The 26325-nt window shown below is 38.2% G+C and overlaps 2 protein-coding genes across 6 annotated transcripts in view; one reads left to right on the forward strand and one right to left on the reverse strand.

Annotated features, from left to right (window-relative positions):
• The first annotated feature begins 1458 nt into the window (after positions 1–1458).
• On the forward strand, positions 1459–18746 carry adamts13 (ADAM metallopeptidase with thrombospondin type 1 motif, 13). Of its 4 annotated transcripts, none has more exons than XM_036213636.1 (29): positions 1461–4109; positions 5428–5488; positions 5626–5759; positions 6659–6742; positions 6859–6983; positions 7070–7216; positions 8101–8235; positions 8408–8558; positions 8664–8768; positions 8861–9012; positions 9092–9155; positions 12455–12581; positions 12655–12803; positions 12872–12992; positions 13065–13145; positions 13216–13397; positions 13500–13656; positions 14790–14919; positions 14995–15174; positions 15520–15718; positions 15805–15901; positions 15990–16119; positions 16219–16395; positions 16467–16671; positions 16847–17114; positions 17194–17337; positions 17443–17622; positions 18058–18148; positions 18305–18443. In XM_036213636.1, the coding sequence occupies exons 1-28, from the start codon at positions 4032–4034 to the stop codon at positions 18120–18122; spliced, it is 3828 nt and encodes a 1275-aa protein (XP_036069529.1). In that variant the 5' UTR covers positions 1461–4031; the 3' UTR covers positions 18123–18148; positions 18305–18443. The 4 variants fall into 4 exon arrangements, 3 of the variants coding, with proteins under 3 accessions (XP_036069529.1, XP_024130707.1, XP_024130708.1); XM_024274939.2 differs by lacking the exon at positions 18058–18148 and adding an exon at positions 18555–18746 and having other exon boundaries at positions 2301–4109; positions 18305–18480; XR_004948452.1 differs by lacking the exons at positions 17443–17622; positions 18058–18148; positions 18305–18443 and having other exon boundaries at positions 1459–4109; positions 16467–16646; positions 17194–17335.
• Positions 18747–18852: 106 nt separating this feature from the next.
• The window catches only part of zgc:154046 (uncharacterized protein LOC562075 homolog), an 8676-nt gene continuing 1203 nt past the window's right edge, over positions 18853–26325 (reverse strand). The window contains exons 2-14 of one of the 2 annotated variants that reach the window (XM_024274944.2): positions 24926–25192; positions 23772–23890; positions 22754–22807; positions 22488–22653; positions 22228–22402; positions 21971–22149; positions 21780–21880; positions 21584–21703; positions 21384–21506; positions 21174–21309; positions 19656–19718; positions 19445–19582; positions 18853–19341 (exon numbers count right to left, since the gene is read on the reverse strand). In XM_024274944.2, the coding sequence (XP_024130712.1) occupies positions 19126–19341; positions 19445–19582; positions 19656–19718; positions 21174–21309; positions 21384–21506; positions 21584–21703; positions 21780–21880; positions 21971–22149; positions 22228–22402; positions 22488–22653; positions 22754–22807; positions 23772–23890; positions 24926–25192 (1857 nt within the window). In that variant the 3' untranslated portion in view covers positions 18853–19125. Of the gene's footprint in view, positions 19342–19444; positions 19583–19655; positions 19719–21173; positions 21310–21383; positions 21507–21583; positions 21704–21779; positions 21881–21970; positions 22150–22227; positions 22403–22487; positions 22654–22753; positions 22808–23771; positions 23891–24925; positions 25196–26325 lie in introns of both variants that reach the window. The other variant, XM_024274942.2, reaches the window with a different exon arrangement.

Genomic DNA, 26325 nt, shown 5'->3' on the forward strand with positions numbered 1-26325 from the left:
TAATGCAAGTCAGAATTTGGTGTGCACAGATTCATAGTTTGTTGGTATGAATTTGGATTTTGTGCACACAAATTTGTATTTCGGTACACAAATTAGCATTTTATGCATACAAATTAGCATTATGTGCAAACAAAATAGTATTTTGTGGCCACAAATTATTACCAGATATTGAAATACATATCTGTGTGCACAAAATGCATGCTTGTGCCTTCTATGCTATTTTTTGCCACAAAATACTTATTTATTCCCACAAAATATTCATTTGTGACAGTAATTTAAAAATTTGAAGGAACTTTTTTGAATGTCCAGGGCTTTGAAGGACACCATTACTAAAATGGGGAAAGTAAGCATTTAAGATTTTTGGCTGCATCTCTTCAACAAGATGACAGCTATTTCATCTTAAAATTATCTGGTGTTCATTCACATTTTCTTTATCAGTTATATTTTATATTATTTCTGACTATTCTATCTTGAAGTAGCTTTAGTAGTCTCTGGTATCTTTTTTTCACACCTTAACCTTCAATTACAAACATTTGTAGCTTCAATGAAACAAGTTACATCATTCTTATTCTGAATTTTTCACCCCTTATTTATCATGCATTCATGTTGATGAATCCATTTTCTGAGATTGTGAGTCTTGCTCCAGTTTAAGTTCTGCTGCAAGCTGCTCTTCAGAGCTGCATCCCTTCACAATAAAAGATTCCCTTTTGCATCTACAAACATCATGCTGATGATTTTATGAGTAGTTTTCTTCATTAGCCCTCTAGTGCTGCTGATGTGTGAAATGCAACTCCTCCTGAGAGACAATTTGCCAAATTACTTCACATTCGTTACTGATTTTGTCAAAAGCAGAGGAGAACATGGGTTTGAAAGATGAGCGTTCGCTTGTCTTCGCATGTATCAGCTGCTTATTAGGCTGCATAAATTATGCAATCAAATAAATAAATATATATTTTTTATTTGAGTTGTTTTTCATTAACGCTTGAATCTAAAGCTTGTTGTCAGCTCTTTTCAAGTGCAGCCCATTTAAATTCTACTCTTATCACCAGCATGTAAACAAGAATCTTAACTCAGTATATTTGTCTGTAAACAGCAGCTGGAGCATCACTCTGTAGCCTGTGGCATGGACAGTTTCACATTCTGTGCCATTTCGGCAATTCAGCTCTACAAGCATGCTTAAAAAAACTAAGCCAGGCTTCAAGTAGAAGAAAAACAACGTAAAGAAGATTATTTATTTATTTATTTATTTGACTGTTGCAAACTGAAACTGCATATTTAAATACATGTTTTTTTTTCTACATGCAAAGAATATCAACATAAAACATTTTCTCCCTGCCAGTTTATTAGACCTTAATTTCAAACTTCCATTTGCATAAACACCATTGTGTTTTGCGCTAAGGATGTGGGCGTTTTCACTGGAAAGCAAACGCATTAAAGCTGCTNNTTTTTTTTTTTTTTTTTTTTTTTAAATTGCAATTACCTCAGGGCACAATTTACATTCCTTTTTGTTTACGGCTGTGTCACTGATAGAAGGCGCAGGAGAACATGCAGCACATTTGAAGGCTTCCCACACATATTTATCAGAGAAACACTGCTAAATGAGGCCCACACATCCAGACACATGTCAGTGCAGCATGGGACTCCTACCCTTCATTTTAGGTAGCTGATCATCATTTACATTCAGAACAGAGCAAAACCTACAGCAGAATCCTCTGAAGCGACAAAGAAAATCTACTAAAACATGCAAAAAAATGCTTATTTTCAAGAGGGATTCTGCACAGTAGCTGTGTCGTGGTCACAATTCACAAATGATCTGCATTAGAGTATCATTAAATGCTCCTGCAATGTCTGTCACTGCTGTGATTTGCCGCTCTAAAACAGGTTTACAATCTGGAGAGGCTGAAAGGTGATCATCACCATGGCTGACAATATGGGGTCGCCACATTATTTGTCTTCATTTGCAGAGGGAAAAAAAGTCATCCAGGAAGGCAGGAAGGGCTTTATCAGCAGCCGTGAATATGGGTTTACAGATGTCGTTAAATGACAACTTATAGAGTGAGATAAACAAACACAATAATGACCGAGAGAGACGTGCGCCTAAAATAGATGGTGCTATTTTTACACGGCTGTACGTTCGAGTCAACATCTGGTCCATCACTTTGGCAGCTTTATAAATAGCCACATGCCTACCTTTGCATGCAGCTTCAGTGACATGAAAGGAGCTCTAGCTTTATTGAAGACATTCTGTTGAACTTGTGGTGCACTTTTAATAATAATTGATCAGTTTTTTGTATGACAATACTTCAGATTGTAACAGGTGGACAGAATGGCAAAAAGAGGATCCTATAATTTACAAACTGAATCCATTTTACATAAGTGGATCTCTAATAATTGCCAAGCCTTGCAGCAAAAATTAAATTCAGGGAAAAAAAAGGTGTGAGTCAAAAAACTTTTCCGCCTGCAACCCGTATAAATCATTTTCAAGGATGTCATAGCGAGTATCAAAACGTTTTTTTCCCCGCCTTTTCCAAAACTGCAGCCAAAGGATATTTTCCCGAGGCGTAATCTGCCGTGCCCACTCGAGTATCCCATATGGCTAGTTATATATAATTTAGGACATCATAAATATACAATAGCTGCCCTCCTCTGAGCTAACAGACGTGGGGATCAGCATCCAACAACACTTATTCCGGTCTGTTGTGCTCGTTAAATCCAGCATGGCTATGAGGCTTTGCTGCCGTGTAATGCCTCTAACAACAAGTTGTTAATTCAGACTGACAATGGGCAGATATCTGGCAGACCAAGACCAGATGAAACTGGAGTCCTAGAGACATGGAGAAAAAGTGTATCCCTCAGGGAAGGATGGGGAAAAGGGGCAGAGAAGATGGTGAAGGAACTTCAAATGTACATTTTTTTTATTTAAATAAGACAAATAGGTATTTTAATAATTTAAATTGATTTACAGAGAGAATAAATATTAAATTGGATGCACCTCTGTAAAGATTTAGAACATTTTTTGAGTGTGACTTAATTAAGCTGACAGAATACAAGATCTTTGTAAAATTCATAGTAATGAGGTGTTGTCTTTTTTTCAAATTTTCTTTCCTTTTTTCTTTTTTTTAAATTTATTTTTATTTTTTACACTTATCAATTGTGTATCAATATTTTTCAATGTGTAACTTACTTTTATTTAACAACAATTTATTTTTTAATTTCCTGTTTTTAGAGACCAAATTTTGCAATTTGCATGCATTTTTGTGCATAATTATTATTATTTTTGTTTAGTTTTACAATGAAAAATAGTTGTTTTAGTGCATGAGAGTTTCATGGACCAGGGATCACTTTTTGATCGTCATTGTACCAGTGACAATGACAATAAAGATCTAAATCCAAATGTTGATATATTATAGTAATATCTGGTCATTTCTACTTTCAGTAGTATCCTTGCCCATAAAGCTCTTCATGATTTCTTTTTCACCTGTAATGAGAATAAGAAGACTTTTTCTCATACATTTTTGGGGGAAAAGTACACTTGTTTTATTAACTTCAATAGGTTATCTCTAATATTTATTATCTTCAATGGGTAATTGCTTTGTGTTGAAATTGAGAGGAACATGTCTGCCCTCTAATGGCTAAAATAGGTAACAACACATCAATATTTTTCTGGTAAAAATTTTTCTGACTTTGATTTCAACATTATTTTAAAAACAAGAAGATTTTTTTAGATCAGATATTGTATTAATTTGTGAAATATTAAAAAAAAAGTTTTATTTTAATTTTTTTGTAGTCGAGCTGTGATGTAAAGCAAGAAATTTCAAATATTAGTCATTTCACAGGCAAAAGAGGTCAACCAATGAGTGTTGTGTTTTCAGTCCACACTCAGGCTAATGTCACGTGACGCACATCAACTTTACCCTCCCCTTTTGTTTGCTTAAACACATGTTACTCATACCCCCCTGTGCTGGGCTCTGTCCTGTGTGAGCAGGTTAGGATTATATATATTATATATACAAAACGGATTCAGAGCAGCCATGGTTTTGATGGCTCCTCTGTGTGTTCTGCTGCTGTGGCCTGGCTTCAACGCTCTAAGGACAACTCTACTAGACAAGGTAGGAGGAAGCTTAAAGGGAAAGATGAGGTCTGGGACAGGGGAGGCTGCCGCTTGGCTAACAAAGTGCACTGAACTCTTCAACTGTAAACTGACATCAAGAAAAACTGTATAATAGGATATTTCCTTATTATTTGCAGGTAATCTAAATGTAGTACTTCACTTAACCTTTTGAAGTCACTTTAAGTAGTTATAGTGAATAAAACTTTTTTTTTTTTATTATTTTATTTGATTTTTTTATTTTTTGGTAAGTGATTCTACTTTTTTCTAAATGTTTATAAATGCTCTCACTACTCCTGACTTTACTTTTTGCAATTACCCGTCAAAAGTCCCTGAACTCACTGGTAACAATTACACCGGCTGTTTACAATGATGCAGGAATGTTTGATCTTTTGCAATAAAAAATAAAACCTATTTGATCTCAATCTTTTAGAAATTTGCAAGTTAGAAAAATGACTAAATTTAGAACTCAAAATTTAGTTTTTTTATGGTCAGTTCCTGGTTCATTGTAAAATTATTGTGTAATATAATGAAAAATGTGTGTAAAAAAGAAGCTGGGGTTGTACTGTACAGATGGATATCAGGCATTGCCACAAAACACTTTCAAAGTTAAACCAATAAAGCAAATTGTAAAGTAGAAAAAAAAATAAAAGAGGCCAGAGACTAATAAAAATTAACGTTTTTTGCGTTTCTCTTGTCAGCCCCAACTGTCTGTAGCCTTTTGAAAATTAGTAGGTATTTCATTGTGTTAATTGATTGCTGTAACTTAGGAAGATTTCACTTCTTTATTTGTCATGTTAAATATTTTTTTGGGGTATTTGAAAATAGATGGAATAAATTGAGGTTCAGTTAAAACTAAAAAGCTAAGAGAAAAAACGAGATTATGGCTTCAAAATAACAAAACTTAAATACTTACGCAGCACTTTTCTAAGTAAGTAAGTCACTGATTGTGGCAAAAGTGCCACGGAAGGCACCAGAACGACCTCCGGGAGTAATGTGGGGTCACCTAAGTACACAGGAACTGAACCTGCAACCTTCAGACCTGAGGTCTTCTTCTGGAGGAATTTTGAGTTGCAGTTGACAAACAAATAATAATTGCAGAATTTAAAGGTAAAATATTAAGAAGGAAAAAAAACAGCTGAAACAGCAGTTTGAATATCGTAGTATTTTTGACAGAAAAAGCTACTTTATCACTATAACCTAATTTTAATTCTAACTATGGGAGTTTCACCTATAATAGAATATCATATTAAATATTTAAGATACAAGTGGACACTTTGGACACCACTTGCTGTTATATAGTGTTCTTTTTCTTTCAGAAACCTGTTATTCTTTCCAGCAATCACAAACATCTTTCCAGTTCTGCTGCTGAAATATCAGGTACATGCATCCAGAAAATAGAGACGCGTTTCTGTGTTTGTTTTTTATTATTTTTCTTAAGTATGTTCACACATTAGGGCTTGTAAGGTGTTAACATTTCCTAATGTGTGTTTATGTGTTTTTTTTTTCTCTCACAGGGGGTGTCCGTCTGCATCGCTCGGCTGTGATGCCTGATATCACACATCTGGAGCTTTTGGTAGTGGTAGGGCCCGACGTCCAGCAGTTCCACAAGCAAGATACAGAGAGATACATCCTCACCAACCTTAATATTGTACGTCTGAGCACGTTTTTCTACACAGTATTAAAAGTCCAGAGATTCTGTTAAAAAGAGAAGAATTTCCTTAGATGTGCAACTCAAGAAAGCAAATTTCCTCAAGTGTAGTTACTCTAGTGGTCTTCAACATTTAAAGAGACTTTCGGGTTGATTTCTCACCGACAACAACCCAAATTCTTACTTCATCCTTTAGAAAAATAAAACACAAATTTGCATTTATGTTATTATCACGATCATGAAAAATATAAATACACTATTTTTTTGCATGAACAAACAGAAACATTGAGATATTTTTTTTCCATGATACGAAATAATGAATAACTTTTGACAGAGGTTCATATGACTGCATTTCAAATGAAAAGACCCCCCATATCAGATAAGATCTTCTCAAAGCAGCAAATGGTAGTAGGTAGTGTAATGTCTGCAGTAATTTATTTATTTTATTGTTGATGGTGCATCTCAGCCATAAACTTATAAATCTAACAAACTAATTTTAAATCTGAGTTAATTAATTGACCCTGACTGCATTTTTTGGACCATGTGACACATTTTGAATTTTGCTTAATAATAGACAGTCCCCCTTAAAATCTGGTGTGTCAGTATGAATTCTGGCTGAGCTTATTGACCTTAAATTGATTTTCTGTGGAACATGAGGCTCAAAAATCTCTCAACATGTATGATTTTGGTAAACCACAAAGTCCTTCTGCATGATGAATTGTGGGTACTGTAGTCAGGAGCCTGATTGTTTTGTTTCACAGTCTTTTTAAGGTTAAAACTATTTTGTGATTCTTCAATCAGAGATCCATGAATGAGAGGTCATGTGGCTCCGGAGCCACAGGTAGCAGACCTCAGTCAAAAGTGTAATAAACTAAGTTTTTATTTGCGTTTTCTGACAGGCCTCTGAGCTGTTGAGGGATATCACTCTAGGTGCTAACATGAGGGTCCATCTGGTCCGCATGATCATCCTGTCAGAGCCAGAAGTGAGTCGAGAGCTTTATTTTGACTAAAAATGATTCTTTCCGAAAACAACTGTCTCTAACTTTGTTCATTCTATGGTTTCTTACTCCACGTGACATTTCTGGGCTTCATCTTCCAGCCTGAGATCCAAATGTCCAACAACATCACCTCCTCTCTCAAAAGTGTTTGTGATTGGGGCAGGAGGATCAACCCTTCCAACGACACGGACCCCCTACACGCTGATCTCCTCCTCTACATCACAAGGTATGATGGTTCCATGTGTGCGACGGTTCTGCAAGTTGACCTGTTGTGCTGTGTGTACACACAAACCGGGTAATGCTTTAATACAGGTATGATCTGGTGTTGCCCAATGGGAATAAGCAGGTCAGAGGAGTGGCACAGCTGGGGGGAGCCTGCTCCAGTGAGTGGAGCTGTGTGATCACAGAGGACACAGGCTTTGATCTGGGGATCACCATTGCTCACGAACTTGGCCACAGGTAAAAGACAGACTTCATCTGTGCATTATGTCTTTTATTATAGTCATTAAAGCAAGCATGCCCTTTAAATAATGATTTAATTTGTGGGTCTGGAGTTTTAAAGTACTTTTCTAATCATTTTGAGGGAACGTAATGTGGTTCAAATTATAGGGTAGGGTTCTAGTGCTGCACTTTCCCATAGATCCAGTTCACATCAAGACTAAAACCAGGACAGAATGTGCAAACAGGAGTTCATCCTTTCCTTGTCTTGTTTTATGTTTAAATATAATATTTTTACATTTATTTATCAAACATTAAAACTTATAATAGATTTTTTAAAAGTAATTTGAAAGTAAACACTTTTTCATGTTATCTATTCAGGACATACAGTGAAGATTTTTTGATGAGTTGATGAAAGATAACTAAGATAACTATTGACTTTAACCCTAAATAACCATTTATGTCATATTTGATACACACATTTCTGAGATCCCTATCTCAGAAGCATGATCCAAACTCTCCTTACAGGCCAACTCCAATGAAGATTTTGTTTTTAACATGTTCTTGTCGCATTTTCTTATTAAGGAGAATTTTACTGTATGTAAGGAGGTGAATTTCTACACCAGTTTTTAATGCATTTTTTTAGGTTTAGGGTGTTATGAGATAGTGTGTTTTTAATTTTTTGTTAGAATTTTGTTTTCTTTAGGGATATTTCTGCCTCCTGATCTAGTGAATAAAGTATATGGTTTTAAAACTTGAACCCTGACTCAAAATTTAAAATCTCTCATCAGATATTCACATATAAAATTGTACCTTTGAAGTTTTAAGTTGAAATAATATTTTCTTAAGTTAGGTATTCTTTTTATATATAGGCCTATTTTAAAAATATGTTTCTTTCCACTCAGTTTTGGAATTAACCACGACGGCGTGGGAAACACCTGCAGCAGGAGCGGATTCATGATGGCCTCCGATGGGGGCTACAACAGCGTTGATTTGACCTGGTCGGCGTGCAGCAGACGGCAGTTCCTCACGTTTTTCAGGTGTTCACAGCAGCTGTGCATGAAAATGCTTTACAACAACAATCATCAACACCAAATTCCCTTCACAATATTGCATCTTGCTTTTAATTTCCTGTTAAATCTCAAAGATTGAACTGTTGGTGGGTTATGAAGTATGACTTGATTGATTTGTCACTTGAATTGTTTTTTTTAGTGAAGGGAAAGCAGAATGTGTGAAAGACGTCCCTGCAATGGAGGGCTCCCTGCAGGACTGGAAGCCTGGCTTGTACTACGGCGTCGATGACCAGTGCCGGATAGCTTTCGGCAGCTCTGCCAGAGCCTGCTCGTTCACTAATCCTGACCTGGTATGCCACCTGGTATATTAGAGTGATGACACATTTAAAAACACAAGTATGTGTACGTTTCATTGGCACATTTAGGTTGATAAATATGTTTTTGTTCCCCGTCAGCCAGCTTGTCGAGTTCTGTCCTGCCACGTGAACCCTGATGACGACAGTTCCTGCAAACGCCTCCTGGTTCCTCTGCTGGATGGAACAGAGTGTGCTCCTAATCAGGTACTGCTGCTTGTATGGTTAGTGAGTCATTTCAGAGCAGATATTATAGCAGAGATGTGTCACTGACATGTACACTGCAACTCCTCTTGTAGTGGTGTCTGAAGGGGCGCTGTGTGTCCCCGGAGGATCTGGGCTCCTCTGCTGTGGTGCACGGATCCTGGTCCAGCTGGACCGAGTTCTCTTCCTGTTCCCGGACTTGCGGTGGGGGGGTCACTCTGCGGACACGGCAGTGCAACAACCCAAGGTGACAAACGTCCTGGAAGATCAAAAAATGACAATTTTTTTTTTTGCTTCGTTTGTTTAAAAAGGCTTCTCATTTTCAGACCTGCGTTTGGAGGAGCTGTTTGTGAAGGTCCAAACATTCAGGCTGAACTTTGTAACCAACAGGCAAGTTCCTACAGGTTATGTTTACAGGAGGCCTCTAAATGCAGCACAGGTCAATGCAGTCGATTTTTCTAATGTAAAGAATTAGACAAGGTTTAAAGGTTCATAAGGAGCCCAAAATTAAGGTTTTCATATGTATTCTTGTATCAATGCACAGTAAAGTATATGTTTTGTCCCACTGACCTAATTATATAATCTGTATTTTTCTGGATCTCAACATTTTTTTTATTTCAACCTTTAGTTCATTTGCAGCATAAACTTCCATTATGTGCTGGTCTCATTCCCAGCCAATGTTCTTGTATTTATGAAAGAGAACATGATTTATGATATACAGTAAATGTCAATAATGACAGAAAATAATAGTTAAAGGAAATGCAAGTCAAATTGCACAATTTTATAAACATGTTGGACATATGATAAAGATAAATTAAAAACACTCTTAAAAAGGCTTTTTACCCTTCATTGGTACAACATTGTTTTTCATTGTACAGATAAACTCGGGGGGTGGGCTACATTGACTTTCAAAAGAATTCTTTAGCCCCAGGAGCGAAGAGAAGTTGATAAAATTCTAGAAACTTTGACACTTTAGCCTTTCAAGAACAATGGTAAACATCACCTTTTAAGAAAGGCATTAATTAGCAACTTACATATGGAGGAGGGGGTGCACAGTGGGGTAGTGGTGAGCACTCTCATCTCATAGCAAGTAGGTCATGGTTTGAATCCTAGCTGTTCTTTATGTCTGAAGTTTACATGTTCTCCTCATGCATGTGTGGGTTTAAACTGTCTAAAAACATGCCTCAAAGCAGGGCTGTCCAAAATTTTTGTAAAGAGGGGTCAGCCTGCATTATTTGAACCCTTATAATAACAGAAATTGCAAATAAAGAATTTAATAACATATTTTTTAATGACATACTTTTTATTTACAACAAAAATAAAACTAAATACACAAAATTACTGTGAATTTCTGATTTGAAGACCAGAAATAAAATGAAAATAAAGTCTGTTTTTCACTATTAAATGCTCACTGTAAATGTCTTAATGTGAATCTTGTTAACAGGAAAAAAAAACTTATAGTTATCTTATTTTAATAACAGAAACAAGTAAAGTTATTTTTTATTGTTTGGCCCTTAAGGCTCTGAAGGTCAAGTACAGGTTGAGCCACCTAATGTCAACTTCTCATTATGTAATGTAATCATAATCAAGAGATAGTTCGCACACTTTTTAGAAAGTTCTGAGGGCCACATGTTATGGATTGTTATAACTGGAGTCCACAGGCCTCATTTAGGCCAGACTTTGGACATGCATGTCTTATAGGTTAGTTTTTTTTAAATCTCCCTAGATGTAAATGTAGCGGTCTGCAACAGACTGGAGACCTGTCCAGGACTGAATAGGGGCGAGGATAGGCTCCAGCATGGAGGTTTGATAAGAAAAGATAAATGGACATATGGAAGAACTTTTTAAAAAAATTTTGATTGTGATTTTATTCTCAGTTTTAAGCATTAAAAAGTAAAAGCTCAAAAATGTGAAAATGACCCAAAAAAACAATAATAAATCCATAGTATGTAGAGTTCTGCTGAGAAGAGAAGAGTTGTTGAGACTTTTATTTTATGTTAATTTATTGAAAAAGTCAAAATTGTGAAATTTTATGTTTTGGCAAAATGTTTAGCAAATACGTATACATTAACTGTTAATTAAATTGATTTTCTATATTTTCTATCATTATTTAATGCTACTGACTAAAAAAAATATTTTCTAGCATATATTCCTGTAAGCTCGTGTTAAAGTCTCAAAGTATATAATATTGAACAACAGCAATTTATGATCTATAACCTCTATACCGTGTGATAAACAGATAAAGCCTAAATTTATGTCGATGCTGGTCTGTTGGGCTTCACTCCTCAACTGCTTTAATAGGATCCCAAGTTTCAGATCTTGTAGACGCAGTGAGAGGACAAGACAAACCAGAGAGCGCTCAGGATGTCTCCCTGACAACTTCCACAGCTCACTTTAAAAGGCTCCGGCTTGTCAGTAGTAGCTGTGAGGCATGGATGGAGATAAAGGATGTGTCAAATTCAATCTTTTCTTTGAATGAGAGGATCCCATGTGTTCTGTCAAGTGAGAAAAAGAAAAGTAGTGGATAAAAATCAAGTTGATAAAAGCAGATTCTTTATAAATCCGGTTTATTTTGTTTCAGTCAAATATTAAATAGTCTGTGTTTAACATGCAGATATGTATATTTTAAACAGAGAAGTTGCTAAAACTTGTGTTGCTCTGATGTTCTTGAATATGTTGTTTCTTTTTTGCTGATAGTTAATTACTTTTTTCAGACAACGGATGTGATTCTTTGTCGAGCTTTATTAGCTTTTAATTATTAGAGAACCAAAAGTAAAATAGCATGATTTTTTTTTCTTTTCAAACACTTTTAAAGGATCTATAAATGTGTAAAAGTCTAAATTGTCCTTAATTTAGACTTTTACACATTTTTTTGTTTATTTTTATTTTTTGTGATTTTTACCTTTTGTAAGCCACGGGGATTTTGATGACACCTCTTGTACATGTCAGCTAAACACTGAAAATCATTTTTAGAACATGGTCACGTTTTTATAATATTTTTGGTTAAAAGTTACCAAAGATATAAGGAATAAACCTTATTTTTTTTACCAAAAACTTTGCATATTAATGTGCTCTTGTAACATTTGTCTTGTAATATAGGCCATATGTAAAATACTTTTAGATTAAAACTGCATTTTTGAGTATTTCTTTATGGGTCAGGAGCAGATTAAAATCTGCAGTTTGAAAAAGCTTTGGGTTTTTAATGCAGTAACTTCCATGGGCGGGCCAAAGTCTCTATTCCGCTACAGTTCTGATACATCCACTTGCAGATGAATAGATCCAATAATGTCTTCATTTTCCTCGTTTGAGCTGCCATCTAGCTCAAAACTGTACAGCTGGATAGCTCAGATATTGCTCACATTTTTTTGGCCACGGTAATGTTAGCTTGGGGTTGTGAGGGGCTGTAAGCTAGCAGCAAAGTGTAAACAAAATCATGATTGGACTCTATACTTCTGCAAAAACAGTCCCGCCCGCAACACAGAGGCGAATTTCAAATGAACTACTGCTGAAAATAAATCTTAAAAAAACGACAGTTTTTTTCTAAATTTGGGCTAAAAATGGCATAATCACATTAAAAAGACCACTGAGAATGATCTAGTTTATCAATTTAGCCTGTTAAACTTTAAAAGTGTTATGTAGGGCTTCAAACAGCTTGTTGTTTCAGTCTCTGATTTTCACCCGTCATGCAGCCTTGTGAGCGAACCCAGCTGGATTTCATGGCGGAGCAGTGTTCCCAAACAGATCTGCGGCCCCTTTACCTGCTGCCAAACACGGCCTCTTTTTACACGTGGATCCCTGCTCTTGGTTTTGCTAAAGGTAGGCACCAAAGACTCATTCCTCTCTTGTCAGAGGGGAAAACTATTTCTAGAACTTGTTCTTCGTCAACCAGGGGATGAGCAGTGCAGATACATGTGCCAGTCGGACGGGGAGAACTTCATAGTGAGTCGTGGCGCTCAGTTCATCGATGGGACTCGCTGCGAGTTTAACAATCCACCTTCTTATGGCACCACAGCCGCTTGTCTACAAGGAAAATGCATGGTAAAGAAGAGACATTAAAGATGCTTGGAGTCCCATTTCCCTCTCTTAGTCTTCTGATCTTTGCATAGCTGTTTGGATGTGATGGTGTGCTGCATTCTGGGAAGGCGTACGATGTGTGCGGAGTTTGTGGTGGAGACGGATCGACCTGCAGTTTGACATCTGGTTCCTACACTGATGGTCAGGCTAGAGGTAAGTTGATAAACTCCTTCAAACAGCAGATCAACCTTTTGATTCATTCTGGGACAAACATAAATGTTTCAGAATACAGAACCTTCCTGACACTGCCAGTGAATGCAACGCAGGTTCATATCATCAACAGGGCACCTCTCTTCACACACATGGGTAAGAATCTATGGTGCAACCACATTTTGAGGCATGATGAACAAACCTCTTAGGTGTGTTGTATCCACAGCTGCTATGATTGGAGATCAGTACATTGTGTCTGGTAAAGGTAGCATGGCCCTGAACATGACACATCCTTCCCTGCTGGATGAAAGCCATCTGAAGTACCTTCTCCACCTGACACCCGACCTTCTGCCTGAGATGGAGGAGGTGCTGGTGCCTGGACCGCTACAACGAGAAATAAAAGTACAGGTCAGGAGTGGAAAAAATCCAAACAAAAAATTAGAACTTGTGGTCCAATGTGTAAACTAAATGTGAACCTTAAATTATTTATTATCTGTTGTATGATTTCAGATCTATCGTAAATATGGAAAAGAATATGGTGAAAGGACAAACCCAAATGTTAGCTATCAGTTTTATGTGCCAAACAAAACTAGCAATCTAACAAGTTATAAACCAAAAGGAAAATGGGTCAGTTCCACAACCTCCTGCTCGGTGACCTGTGGAGCCGGTAGGTAATGTTTTATACAGTATTTAATTCCTATATTAAATGGATGGGGCCGGTTCGTTATTAGCACACACCAATTTGATACTTTTAGAAAGTAAGGGTTTTCAAATGACACAATACATATGGTAATACGGATTTTTCTGGCTGACAAATGATACAATGGGGCAGCGAAATATTTGCCAGTCTCTGATTCTAGAAGAAGTCCCCCATTAAAAGACAAGAGGTCCATAGTGTTCATCATGGATAGTCTTCAATTGTAAGAGACAGAATATAAACAAAGAAACAAGAAATCATATTGTATGATTTCCTGGAGCTTTATGAAAGATGTCACCTGGTGGAGTACAAATGATTCTAGAGAACGTTGAGGAAACAGCCTTTAAAGGCTACACCTGAAACTGGTCAACGAAGTGAGAAGAGCTGGGACCACAGTATCAGTAATACATGTGTACAGACCTGTCTGAAGTTTCCCAGCACCCATCTGATGATCCAGAGGAGAATTTGGGGGGCATGCAGTCATATTGAGACCAAAATTGAAACTTTTTGGAATAAACGCAGTGTTTGGAGGATAAAGAATGCTGAGTTACACACCCTATCCACAGTGAGGCGTCATCATCATGCTTAGGAGCTGCTTTTGGAGAGGATGAAAGGGGCCATGTATGATTAGAAACCTGGCTAGATCTGAATACGTATTTTCTGCACCATTATACAAATATATTCCTTAACCTCTGAAGACCTGGCATCCACATGCATGGATATCACATTCTGGACTATAATACCACTGTAATTAATTCTGCTTAACTGGGGCTCTGCGTGACTGTGTATGTAGAAGTTTAGCTCAAAAATTGACCTTGGTCTCAGGAAGTTAAAGATCGTGCAATTTGACTTCATGGAATAGTTTTTCACATTCTGTCTCTCAGATGAAATGTATCTATGATGAACATTACATCTCTCATCTTTTCAAGTGGAACAACTTGCATCATCAATGGTTAACAAAGCTTCTCTTGACCTGCTCTATATCTAATACAAAGACTACAAAGCAAAAGTGTGGCTTTGTCCTACATTTGATTCATTTTTTTTGTAAATTATTTTCTAAGACTACAATGCAATGTTCCATTTTCTTTTTTTTATCTTTACAGGTGTTCAAAAGCACATATACATCTGTGTGGATGAAAATACCAACAGCCGCTTAAATGAAAATGACTGTTCGGCCCCTCTTCCAGCTGCCCCACTCCCCACAACTTGTCAGCTCTCAATCTGCCCCCCCAGGTGTGAGGTGTAACCTCAAATCGGCTGTTTTCAAGTCCAAATGGAAGTCAAATGTTTGATTTCTTCTTTTTACAGATGGATGGCAGGAAAGTTTGGAGCTTGCAGCGCCTCATGTGGTGGAGGAGTGCGAGTGCGTCCTGTGCGATGTGTTCAGAAACAGGGATCAGATGTGATAAAGGTTTCTGACGCTGCATGCTCCACTGATAACGCCCCTTCCACCACTGAAAACTGCAACCTGCAAAACTGTCCTGCCAGGTAAAGTTCATGTTCAACCTAACATTAGTAGATGGTCAGATCCAAAAGTGGACAAATACACATCTATTAGTCCAAATTATTAAAGAATACAGAAAGATTTTTTTTAAATCTCAAAGTAAACCAGTGAAGAAAAGAATTGGAAAAATGGATTGTGGGCTAGCTGGTAGTTTAAACATATTTCAGGGATTTATAAGAAAAAAATGGAGATCTGGAGTCTTGACAGACACTTTGTTAAGATTAATAGGCATGCTGTTACAGATAATTTAATCAGCATTGAGCCACTGCAAGTACTCCCTCAAATTGTATGATATTCATTCATTATTTCACTACTTTCTTTGTTCACAGATGGCAGATGTCAGAGCCAGGGAACTGTTCTGTGGTGTGCGGGCCAGGCCAAGCAAAACGTGTCGTGTCATGCGTCCGGACAGAGGACGGTGTAGATGTTGACGTACATGAAAGTCTTTGTGCAAAACAGCTCAAACCGTCTGATTCTGTGACCTGTGTGGTTGATGTTTGTCCTATCGGCTGGGACTCAAAGGGGGAGGTGAGGTAGAAAGCAGTGAAAAAATGTATCCTGAATGCTTCTGGCTGTCAAAAAGCATGCGGAAACGCCGTCTCTCATGTGACCAGGAAGGGCGGAAGTCTACTTCGTTGCCACCTTCCAGACAGGCTCCTGTGTATGTGTGGAGCCCTGTTATCAGCCAGTGCACTCAGACCTGTGGCAACGGTGAGTTTAAAATAATTTCAAAAACTACTCCCCTAAAAAAAAAAAAAAAAACACTTTTTTTAATGTGTAACCTCACCTTTTGCTGCAGGAACTCGGCAGATTTTTTTTTCTTGTATGGATCACCAGACCAGACAAAGGGCCCTTGACTCTAACTGTGATGCTTCTAGCAAACCTGAGCCGCAGTCTGAGATCTGTGGCACACTGCCTTGTCCTCCAAAGTAAGGCATCAAACGCATCATGTATATAAGCTATGTAGGGTAAATACTATAAGTGCCATAATGCACACTTCAGCTGTTTGTTCATATTTAAACAACTAGGTGGCGCTATAAGCAAGGAGTTTGCAGTGTCTCATGTGGAGGAGGAGTAGCCAACAGGGTTCTGTACTGCGCCGGAGAGGCAGAGGAAGAGGAGGAGGTGGTGGAGGATTCCAACTGCAGCGACTTGCCAAAACCCACATCAGTGGTTGCATGTAACACACACAGCTGTCCTGCTAAGTAAATGACCCACAAACCAAGACTATTTTCTTAAAGGAAGATTTACCTAACTGTTAGTTTATCTCATCCAGGTGGAAGGTACTCGGTACGTCGTCTTGCTCTGCGTCTTGTGACCTGGGTGTAGCTCGCAGGAACGTGTCTTGTGTTCAGTATGTTCATGGCAAAGAGAGGGTGGTGCAGGAGGAAAGGTGCAAGGCAGCTATCAAACCCGCCTTGACCGTGCCCTGTTTGGTGCAAGTCTGCACCTTAAGGTGGGAGGTGAAGCCATGGAGCCAGGTGATATTCATGGGATGGAAATATGATAGTTGCTTTAAAATGGAAAATATTTGTATTACTATTGATTCATGACTTCCAGAAGATGATTAAAGAAAGAATAGTTTCAAAATATTCTGTAAAAATATCCAATTTATCTCAGTTCTCCCTCTAAATACATTTTCTTGTCACCGTTCAGTGTTCTGTTCCTTGTGGATACGGCATCCAGTCCAGGGCCGTGTCCTGCATGGGCCCATCAAAGCCAGCTCCCCTCAGCCCCCTGCTGTGCATGCACATGCCCAAACCAATCACCATCCAGGGCTGCTACATGGGCGTGTGCGGAGACGTGGCTTTTGAAACCACGGCAATCGTGGAAGTCACAACTCCTGCTCTGATCAACATCGCTACTTCACTGGTTCATCTACCTCCAACCGAGGCGCCCACGGTCACCCCAACACCTCCTACCAGTTAGTGCCCATATGATTTTTTTCATAGTCTTTAAGATCTTAAAGTGTGGATCCATCAAAAACATTTTACCTTTTGTAGGCGCATGTGGACAACTGCTTCTGCAAGAATCAGGAACAGTGGACTTGAGAAACGCAACCGGTCGCTGCACACTTTCCATAGGTCGACCCCTTGATGAAGTCATCCACGTTAAAGTGATATCGAGCTCTTTAAACTGCAGGAGAAGTAGGTTTTATTTAATATATATACATATATACTGTATATTTGTGTATGTGTGTACAGATTAATATATCTCATAGGGAGAAGTCAATAACTACTTTTTTCTTGCAGAGGAGTCTTTGGCTTTTTTTGACCGGCTAGTTTTTGTGAGGAAATGTGAGCAGATTGTGGGCAATGAAGTGACGACCAGAACCAATGTACTGCTTGTGCGTCAAACTCTGTTCAATCCTGGAGATGGTGTTGTGTTCACCTACAGCTCACAGAAGAATGTGAAGAGGAGCCACCATCAGGGTAAGAATAGGAAGTGTAATGATTATTCAACTGAATTGATGAATTAATTTTAGATCCTACAATCAAGCCAGAAGGAAATGTCTGAGGCAAGTTGTTAATCGAGTCGGCCTGTACTATTATAAAATTGTTTCAAAATGGGAATCGATAAATATTGATCATTTCAACTGAGACACGTTAGGTTTACTGTACCAAGTGCCATCACAGTGGACAACACACATGTGATGGGAGCAAAAAATGATCAAGTATCATTACAGTCCAGTGTGTGGAAAAACTTTGAATTTTGCAAAGACGTGTGACCATACAGTGGGGTAGAAGGTTGTACTAAAACAGTGGGCTGAACTTTATGAAATTAAAGTGTGAATGGATTTGCCAGGTATTCATCTCTGAGTCGTACTGGTTGAAGTTTTGACTGAAAATGTCGTGGATCGATTTTAGGTCAGTGGATCTTTCAAAATGAACCAATATCGACCGCGAATCATATCATCAACCATGAATTATGAAATAAAATGAATCATTACACCCCTAGGTAAGAAATATGCATTAATCAGTGTAGAAAAAAATTGCAGATATTGAAGTTTAGAAAACATTTCTATTTTTTTTTTCTTATTGTGCTTCAATTGTTGAGTTCTACAAAGATCGGCCAATTCAGCAAAACTGAAAGAATATCTTATATTGTCCACAGGCTGTGACATTCAGCTGTTTTCCCAGAGAGGCACCTTTGAGAATCCAACAACGCCAAGCAACAACCACACCTGCCGAGTGCTCATCAGCGCCCCGCCACTGGTGAAGATCAAAATTCAAGCTTTGCATATTGGGTTAGAACTCAACGCCACGACCTCCAAAACCTCCTACATTATGGTATGAATAGTCTTTGCATCACCTTGTAGTTTGCCGCACACTAAATAATGATCATTCTTGTGTTTTTGGTGCAGATACGGGACATGGATGTGTTAAAAACCAACGTGTTCAAAGGCCTACAGCTGTTCACGTGGCAGTCCTCTGGAAACATGGCCGAAGTGGAATTTCATGGCGATTATCTTCATTCCAAAGGAACTTTCAGAGCTGAATATTCATTTGTGCACTTTTGATTCAACACATTAATGTAATATCTATTTGGAATACTTAAGTATTTTTAGTTAGAATTCACTTCTATGGTGTAAAAAGAACTTCTTTGTTTCATTAAATGCTGTACATGACCATTAAAATAAAAAAAGACGACACTCGAACATCCACAGAGTAAAGCAAAAGCTTTACTACAAACATCTTATATATTAACAAAGAAAAGATCTGTAACGTAACACATATGTTCCCACAAAGTATTAAAATATTTCATTTTCTTAATAGATTATTCTCGCTAAACTCCCCTCCAGACCTTTGGAAGCAGGTTTCTTCTCAGCACACTGCACGTTTACACCAGTGAGGCATTCTGCCAACAGCTCTGGCAACGGCTCCATTCAGTTTCAGTTCCCGTCACAGCCCGGCAAGCCAGGCTGCTGTGTGGGATCACTGTCTGGTCACGGCAGCGTCTTCCAGGAGCGCTCTCATGTCCAACAGTGAATCCTCTACAGCCTGGGCAAAGGTGGCAGCATTTGTCTCCTCGCAGCTGTTGAAGGCTGTGATGGCAATGTTTATGTGCTCATCCATGGGATTGTAACACACTCCATAGCCATCTGGCACCACTGGACCAAAGCACATAACACAGTCTGTTTTGGAGCCAACCTGGATGTCGAGATGGGGAAAAAGCAAACATGCACATTGATAAGGATGATTTAAATTAATAACTGTAATAGCAGACTGTTGGTTTTCTTAAACACAAACATACCTGGCTGGTGGAGAGATTAAAATGATTAGCCACAGCATAGGAAGTATCCATGAATATCTCAGGCATAGACGTCAGATCAGTGATACTCTGCATCTTCAACCCAAGAAGGTGTCTGTCTATGGCCTGTCCATGAACAGCCTGAAAACAAACACAAGTGTGTAACATGTCTTCTTGTTTTGTTTGTACACTTCTAGAAAAATCTAGTGCTTACATTGTATGTGTTTTCCTTGTGCGTTTGGACAGCTTTCTGCAGCGTTGCAAGTTTCTCTTTATTCTGTAGGGCAGAAATGTGCAGCTCAGTGAACCGCAAAACGTGTCAAGAAAAAGATACGGATTCAAAGCCTTTATGCTGAACCTCAGTTCTACCCTGTAGCCTCGCCCCTTTGTGGTAGGGTTACAGCTGAGGCAAAGCAAACCATTTTTATGAAGTGTTTTTCAGTTAAAAAATAAGTTTACAGATGATTTTTATTCAATCAACTTTTATGTTTTTGAAGCTTAAAAAAATCTGAAGAGTTTGTGTATGTAGTCATAACATTTTTTGGGTTCAGGAAAGTTTGAATTTTTGTTGCACTGCATGTGCTAAACTTTTTAATGCATATTTCATATGTTAAGCATATTTTCTAATCAAATTAATTGCTATGGTAATCAAATGCTGACTTGACATTTCTATCTCTACTGAGTTGCCCAACATTGTAAAGCAACATTCACATCACTCTTTGCACTTCCAAAGAAGTCTATGTAAATGAGCATAAATGGGTGTTTTGGGCTCCTGCATTCAAAACCCTCAAACTTCTTTTTTATGTGTGCATTAACACTTTTCAATCCACACCCAGCAGCCAATCAGAGTAGAGTATTCACCTGGAATATGGTATAAACCACGTCGAACTTTGACTAATAAGTGACTCAGGTTTGGTAGTGACATATGGATTTGGTGTAACTAGTGAACCCAGACACGGTGATGAACCTGACGGCGTCTGCGTCTGTTTTTCAACTAAAGATAAACCGAGCCCACTGTCCTGAAGTGATGGTAATCCATACCTGTCATTGCAAGAATACAAGCAATCAACCGAACCACTTCCATTTAATGCCGAATTGCAAAATTTGCTCCACTTCAACATTTCACACCAAGCCTCTTTAATTATAGGTGCACTGGTAAACAATAAGAAAAAAAAGAAGCCCATCCCTTCTTGTCCAGTGTGAACAGTGTGAACTGCGCGTCACATCCCTGGTGTGTACGTAGCTTAAGATTCCTTTGACATGTATGCCTGTCACACTGATGAAGCTACTTGGATGTGTGGTGAAATGTTTCAAGAAGAAAAGACCCTAAGTCTATGTCTAAGATATGGAAATACTTTAATTTGAAGTAAAGTTTTATATTAAAGTTTGCAGATTTTTTGAATAAGAAAAGGGATATTTAAAGATTACGTTTAATATAATCCATGTATTTACCAAACCTGGTGAGTCCCTTGCGAGATTTATGGGGTTGCTGGAGCCTGTCCCAACTATTGTTGGGCAAAGGCGGGGTACACTCTCAACAGGTCATTGAATATAATGGTAGTTTTATCTTATTGTAATTCTATCATGCATTGGTAAAGTAAGGCAAATATATTCTGATCATTTCTTTCATTTTAAATATATTAAGGTTCATCAATCTTGGTCAACCCATTAGAAATGTTAGAGTGCTGCTGTAAGATGATACTAAATGAGGGCTTATGTGGACTATCCCTACCTGTTTCGTAGAGTCTTGCATTGCTTTGACGAACTGAAGCGAGTCTGCCGTGGTGGAACGGATGGCATCTGTTCGCCCATATTTAAACATTCTGAGCGATGCGCTCTCATAGGTAGGGCAGCAACTATTGTACATCCTTCAAATCAAAGACAAGAGAGATGGCGTTCACATTTTAGGGAACACATTTAACAGCAAGAGGTAGCTTCTTACCTGAAGTATGCCAGCTGCAGAGCCATTTGCACGAAGCCATCTGGACTTAGCTTATGTTGCTTTGGCAAGTTTTTACCAAAATGAGAAAATTTGAGCACTTTCACGTCCAAGTCATGAACCATTCTAATAAAGCAAAAAGAAGGGTTTCAAAAAGACGTAATTAAAAGCAAAACATGATCGTCATTCTTGATGTTACACACATGTTCATGTTCTGCTTGGCTTTCTCAATGTCCCGCTTGATTTCTGGCGTGATGTTGAATCGCAGTTTCTGAGGCATGTTCAAGGGAACCATAGGAGAGCGGACTAGTTGTATGTTCTGCCTGTTGAAAAAATATGAAATCTTTTCAACTTTATCCAAAAGCTAAGAAAACACGTCTGAATTTGATAGGATCTTACATGTATTTAACAACGTGATCGATGAGAAACACGATGGGTGGTCCCTCAGCAGGGGCGTGCTCATAAACCAGTCCACATGAACCGTCCTCCCCGACAATGAACTGAGGACGATTTTGACGAACATTCAAGTTTTCTCACAGTACCAGAGTCCTGCTGCTAAAAATGTTTCACCCGAGCTGTCACAAACAGACCTGCAACGTCTTATCAAACCAGCGATTGCCACTGTTCCAGCGAGCCCCCCCTCCGTGGAGCATCTGAGCAGCCACGCGGCTGAGGTACAGCTCGTCTGACACGCGGGGCAGCGGAGCGTCCAGACACACTGCAAAGATACTCTTCTGGATGGCACGGACCGACTCCTTATTTGTCTTATCTAGGTAAAAATTAAATAATACATCAAAACAGAAAATCTTTTTTAATGTACTTTCCAAAAAAATGCAACGCTGCTCACCCTTAATTAGGTTGTTATAAGCTTTTCCCCAGGTGTTCCTGTGCTGAGATGTAAGGATGCCAATTGGTTCCTTATTAGTCTGCAGAGAAGAATTCCAGATCTTCTCCAGCTGCATGTATATCTGATCCACCGTCAGTGGTGTGCCGTCACTGTTGTAAACATCCAAGACAAAAAACTGCAGGAAAAAAAGAAAGATGTCCACAGTTTTCTTCCACCGTTTGTTGGATTAAAAAACTGAGAAGTGCAACCTTGTAGCGTACCTGAAAGTTGTGGACCACTGTAATGTGAGTGGGGGGTGTCTTCCCTGCAGCGTGATTTACGACTGTATCTCTCTTTGGTCCGGGGATTCGGCAGGAAGACAGGATCTGATAGTACTGGTCCATGCAGAGAGGCTTCCCGCTCAAATACTCTACTGGCAGCGTTTCACTGAGATCACAATCATGTCGTATTTTCAAATTAAAAGTTCCAAACTAAAAATGAACATTTTAAAGGGCACAAAGTTTGTATTGATAAAAGGTCAACTCACGAGTCAATCATTCTTTTAAAGTCCAAAACTCCTGCAATCAGTTTGGCTGCAAATCTGCAAGAAATAAAAAGAAGCTCACATAATGTGTTTAATTTTGATATGAATTTACAAACAAAAAGTAGAAAATGTTAATAAATCATTGTGAACAGACAATCTCAAGCTAATGCTATACTAGTTCAAATGCACTATATTTTCTGCACTTTAGGGTGCACCGTCAATGACTCGTCTATTTTTGAACTTTTGTCACATATAACTGAACATTTCAGGTAAGATAAGTCTGTCAGTCAGTCAAACTTTATGTTCAAAGTAACTCTAGAACTTGTTTGTAACATGCTACACATTAGCTATGCTAAAAGCATTAGCATATTTACAAAACCTGTAACTGCCAACATTGTTTGTAACACTGAGACTGATACCACTAAAACAAATGTTACTCTGACTAAGCTAACTCCTGACCTTGTTAGTAGGACATAAACAAAAACACAAATCTGACACCGCTACATGTTAGCTGTGTCAGCGTATTTACAACTTGTTTGGAACTTGTACAACAAAAACAGACCGACATTTTCATAGAACGCTGTGTACTTCTTCAATATCAGTAAACACAACCAGAATTAAGGCGCCATAAATTATAAGACGCACTGTTGTTTTTTGTTTTAATTGAGGCTTTTAAGTGTAAAAAATACATCTGACTTCACATGTTAGGTAAATGAGGGATCTTATTGTGTTGTGTCTTCATGGGACCACCGAGTTCCCAGCATGCTTCATGTGTCACAGCAGTTAAAAACAGCTGAGCAATGGTATGAACGCCCAAAGAGCTTTAAATAACCCCGTCAGCTTTGGGGGGGAGACTCTGCCAGGCACAGATTGAAACTTTATATAGGAGTGTGCTTTCACTGTACCTAAAGACAAACAGGAAACAGTTCTATGACAACACTAAATCAAAAAATACTTCTTCAAATGAGTTGTCGTAACACAAGAATTAAGGCTCAGTGAGCACTTTTTCATGGTTTCTCACCTCATCTGGCCTTGTCGATCTTGAAAATGCATCCGAGGCAGGACCACTCCGGGGCTGGTGTAAACTGCTAATGGCATGCGGCAGTCCAGATACGCCGACTGCATCCACCACTCTGACAGCTACACAGACAAACAGCAGTTTTGAAAAAAAAGGAGCATTCATGGAAAAACATAAAGCCGTTTTAAACATTATTATTTTATACTTTTTTGAATATGGTTAACAACTCCAAAAGGTTTGCTCATGTAGTCATAACTTTACTGTTGTTGTTGTCTTTTAATTATGATTATACCTTTTTTGTGCAAAAAAAATCAAAAACCTGTCACTTTGTAGGACATAGTTTCTGCAGAGAGGCAGCAGTTCATTAGCAATTCGCCTCAAGGACTGCTGGTGCAGAGCTCCCCCCCCCCCATCACCCGGAGTTAAGAGCTTCTTACACTCTCTCTCGCTAGCTTCTGATACCCCCAATCTAACAAAAATGGCGAGCAATATTGGAGCTATGCCGTAAATCTTGAGCCAGACACCACCTCAAATGAAGATCTCCATGGATCTAATCGTCTACAAGTGGCAGGGTAGAGAGCTTGTGACCAGCCCAAATACACTTTTTTTCCAATGGCATTTTCGTCTGCTCCTGTTTATAAATGATCTGAATGAAGAAATACTCAGAAATGCTATTTTAAAATATGGGGGTCTTCCATCATTAGAAAAACAGCTTAAAACACTATTTCCATCTGAGACGGTCTTTAAAACATCATATTTGTCTTACCATAATGATAATTAGAAGGAAACATTTAACAAATCAATTCTATAGAGTGAGTGATGTAACTCGTGATTTTTTTTTTTTTTTAGCACTGGAGCTCCTGATACTGTATAAGAAAATAATGCTCCTCCAGAAGACAACTGGTAATTGTTTTGAGCATTTTCCAGTTGTAAATGAGTATAGTCATTTATAAACATAATTCAACAAATGTAGCAAAGATGAACTTGGTTTTTCACAAAATCCCTTTGCATTTTGTTTTTATGTTTTGCTTCAATAAATACTCTCAATGTGTTTTGGAACTTGCCTTTTGTGATATACTCTCACAAACCCCAGAGTCTTTCTGTTTCACTTTGCTGTTAAGAAAATAAACAAAGCATTTCTAAATCCAAACACCTACCCAGTTGTCTGTCTTCCGTGCTCGTCTCTCCAGCTCCTTCTGAAGTCTTTCGCCCACTCCGCCCTTGAGGAACTCCTGCACTAATTGTCGTGTGTGTTCCAGCTCCTCCTCACTCACAATGGGTTCCAGCATGGAGAGGTAGCGCTCACATGTTTGTTTCAGGGGTGGCACGGGCAGTTTGGGTAAACCCTCCTGATGCACGAAGGACCGCTCTGGGATCTGGGTTACAGCTCTGAGCAAGCGGCATGGATTTACAGTGCTAGGCCGCTGTTGAAAGACAGAATAGGATGAGACAAAGCAGTAGATGAAAAAACCAATATGAGCCTGAAACATCTGCTTTACTCTGGCTAAATATTAGGGGTGTAATGATTTATTTTAACAATGATTCAATCCATGTCACAATTTGAGGTTGACGATACGATTCATAGTCGATATTGATTCATTTTGAACGATCCGATTCACTGATCTAAAACTGCTGTATATTCATTGCAATGTATTTTTTATATCTATGCTTATTTTATGGCATGAATAAAAACAAAAATATAAAAAGAAACTAGCATTTTCTAAGCATGTGAAATTATTTTTTTACATTTGACAGAATCCCGTATGTTTTCCTTTCAAAATAAAAGACCAGATCATCCCAGAGCAACTCTGGACAGATAATATGTGCTTTAAACTCATAAAAGATCAGACTTTTTACCAAATTTTGGCTTATGCTTAGTATTTGAAGTCTGTATTATTTTTTCAAGTTTTCAAGTACCGTACTTGAAAAAAAAAAACTTTCGTTTTTCCTTTAGCCAAAGAGCCACTATGAAGAGGTTAAAGAGCCACAAGAGGCCCGTGAGCCGGAGTTTGCAGGTCCCTGGTCTATACATAATGACAGAAAATGTCACGACTTTCTTTTAGCATTTTCAAGTCAAGTAGCCAAAATTTGATTCAACAGCAGAATCTTATTTGTCATAGGGTGGATTTTATTTTGAAAGTGCTGCTGTCAAAAGTAAAGAAGTCAATGTTGCTGTTTGAAGAAAACATAACCTTGTTATAATTCCATTATTGTAAATATTCAGAAGCTTATTATTTTTTAATAAATAGCTTAATGGCCACAAAAACATGGAGTATTTTTGTAAGTATAAAATAGGACTGTAGCTCACAGTGGGCTTTGGTCAGTAAGAAACTAGACCAAATGGTTCTTTTAGTGATAACGGTTACATGCAGACCCCCTGATTTAGAACAGCACATGTTTTTGACACTTTTGACATAAACATTCTTGCAGTATGGATGCACTGATTTACTTTCACCATGATTTGGTTCAATGGTGTAACATAAGCTTTGGTTTTAAATTGAGAATTGTGGCGAGTTATCTAACAGGAACCAGATTTTTTTTTTTTTTTTTTTTTTTT

Source organism: Oryzias melastigma, linkage group LG9 (assembly GCF_002922805.2).
Source record: "Oryzias melastigma strain HK-1 linkage group LG9, ASM292280v2, whole genome shotgun sequence".
NCBI lineage: Eukaryota > Metazoa > Chordata > Actinopteri > Beloniformes > Adrianichthyidae > Oryzias > Oryzias melastigma.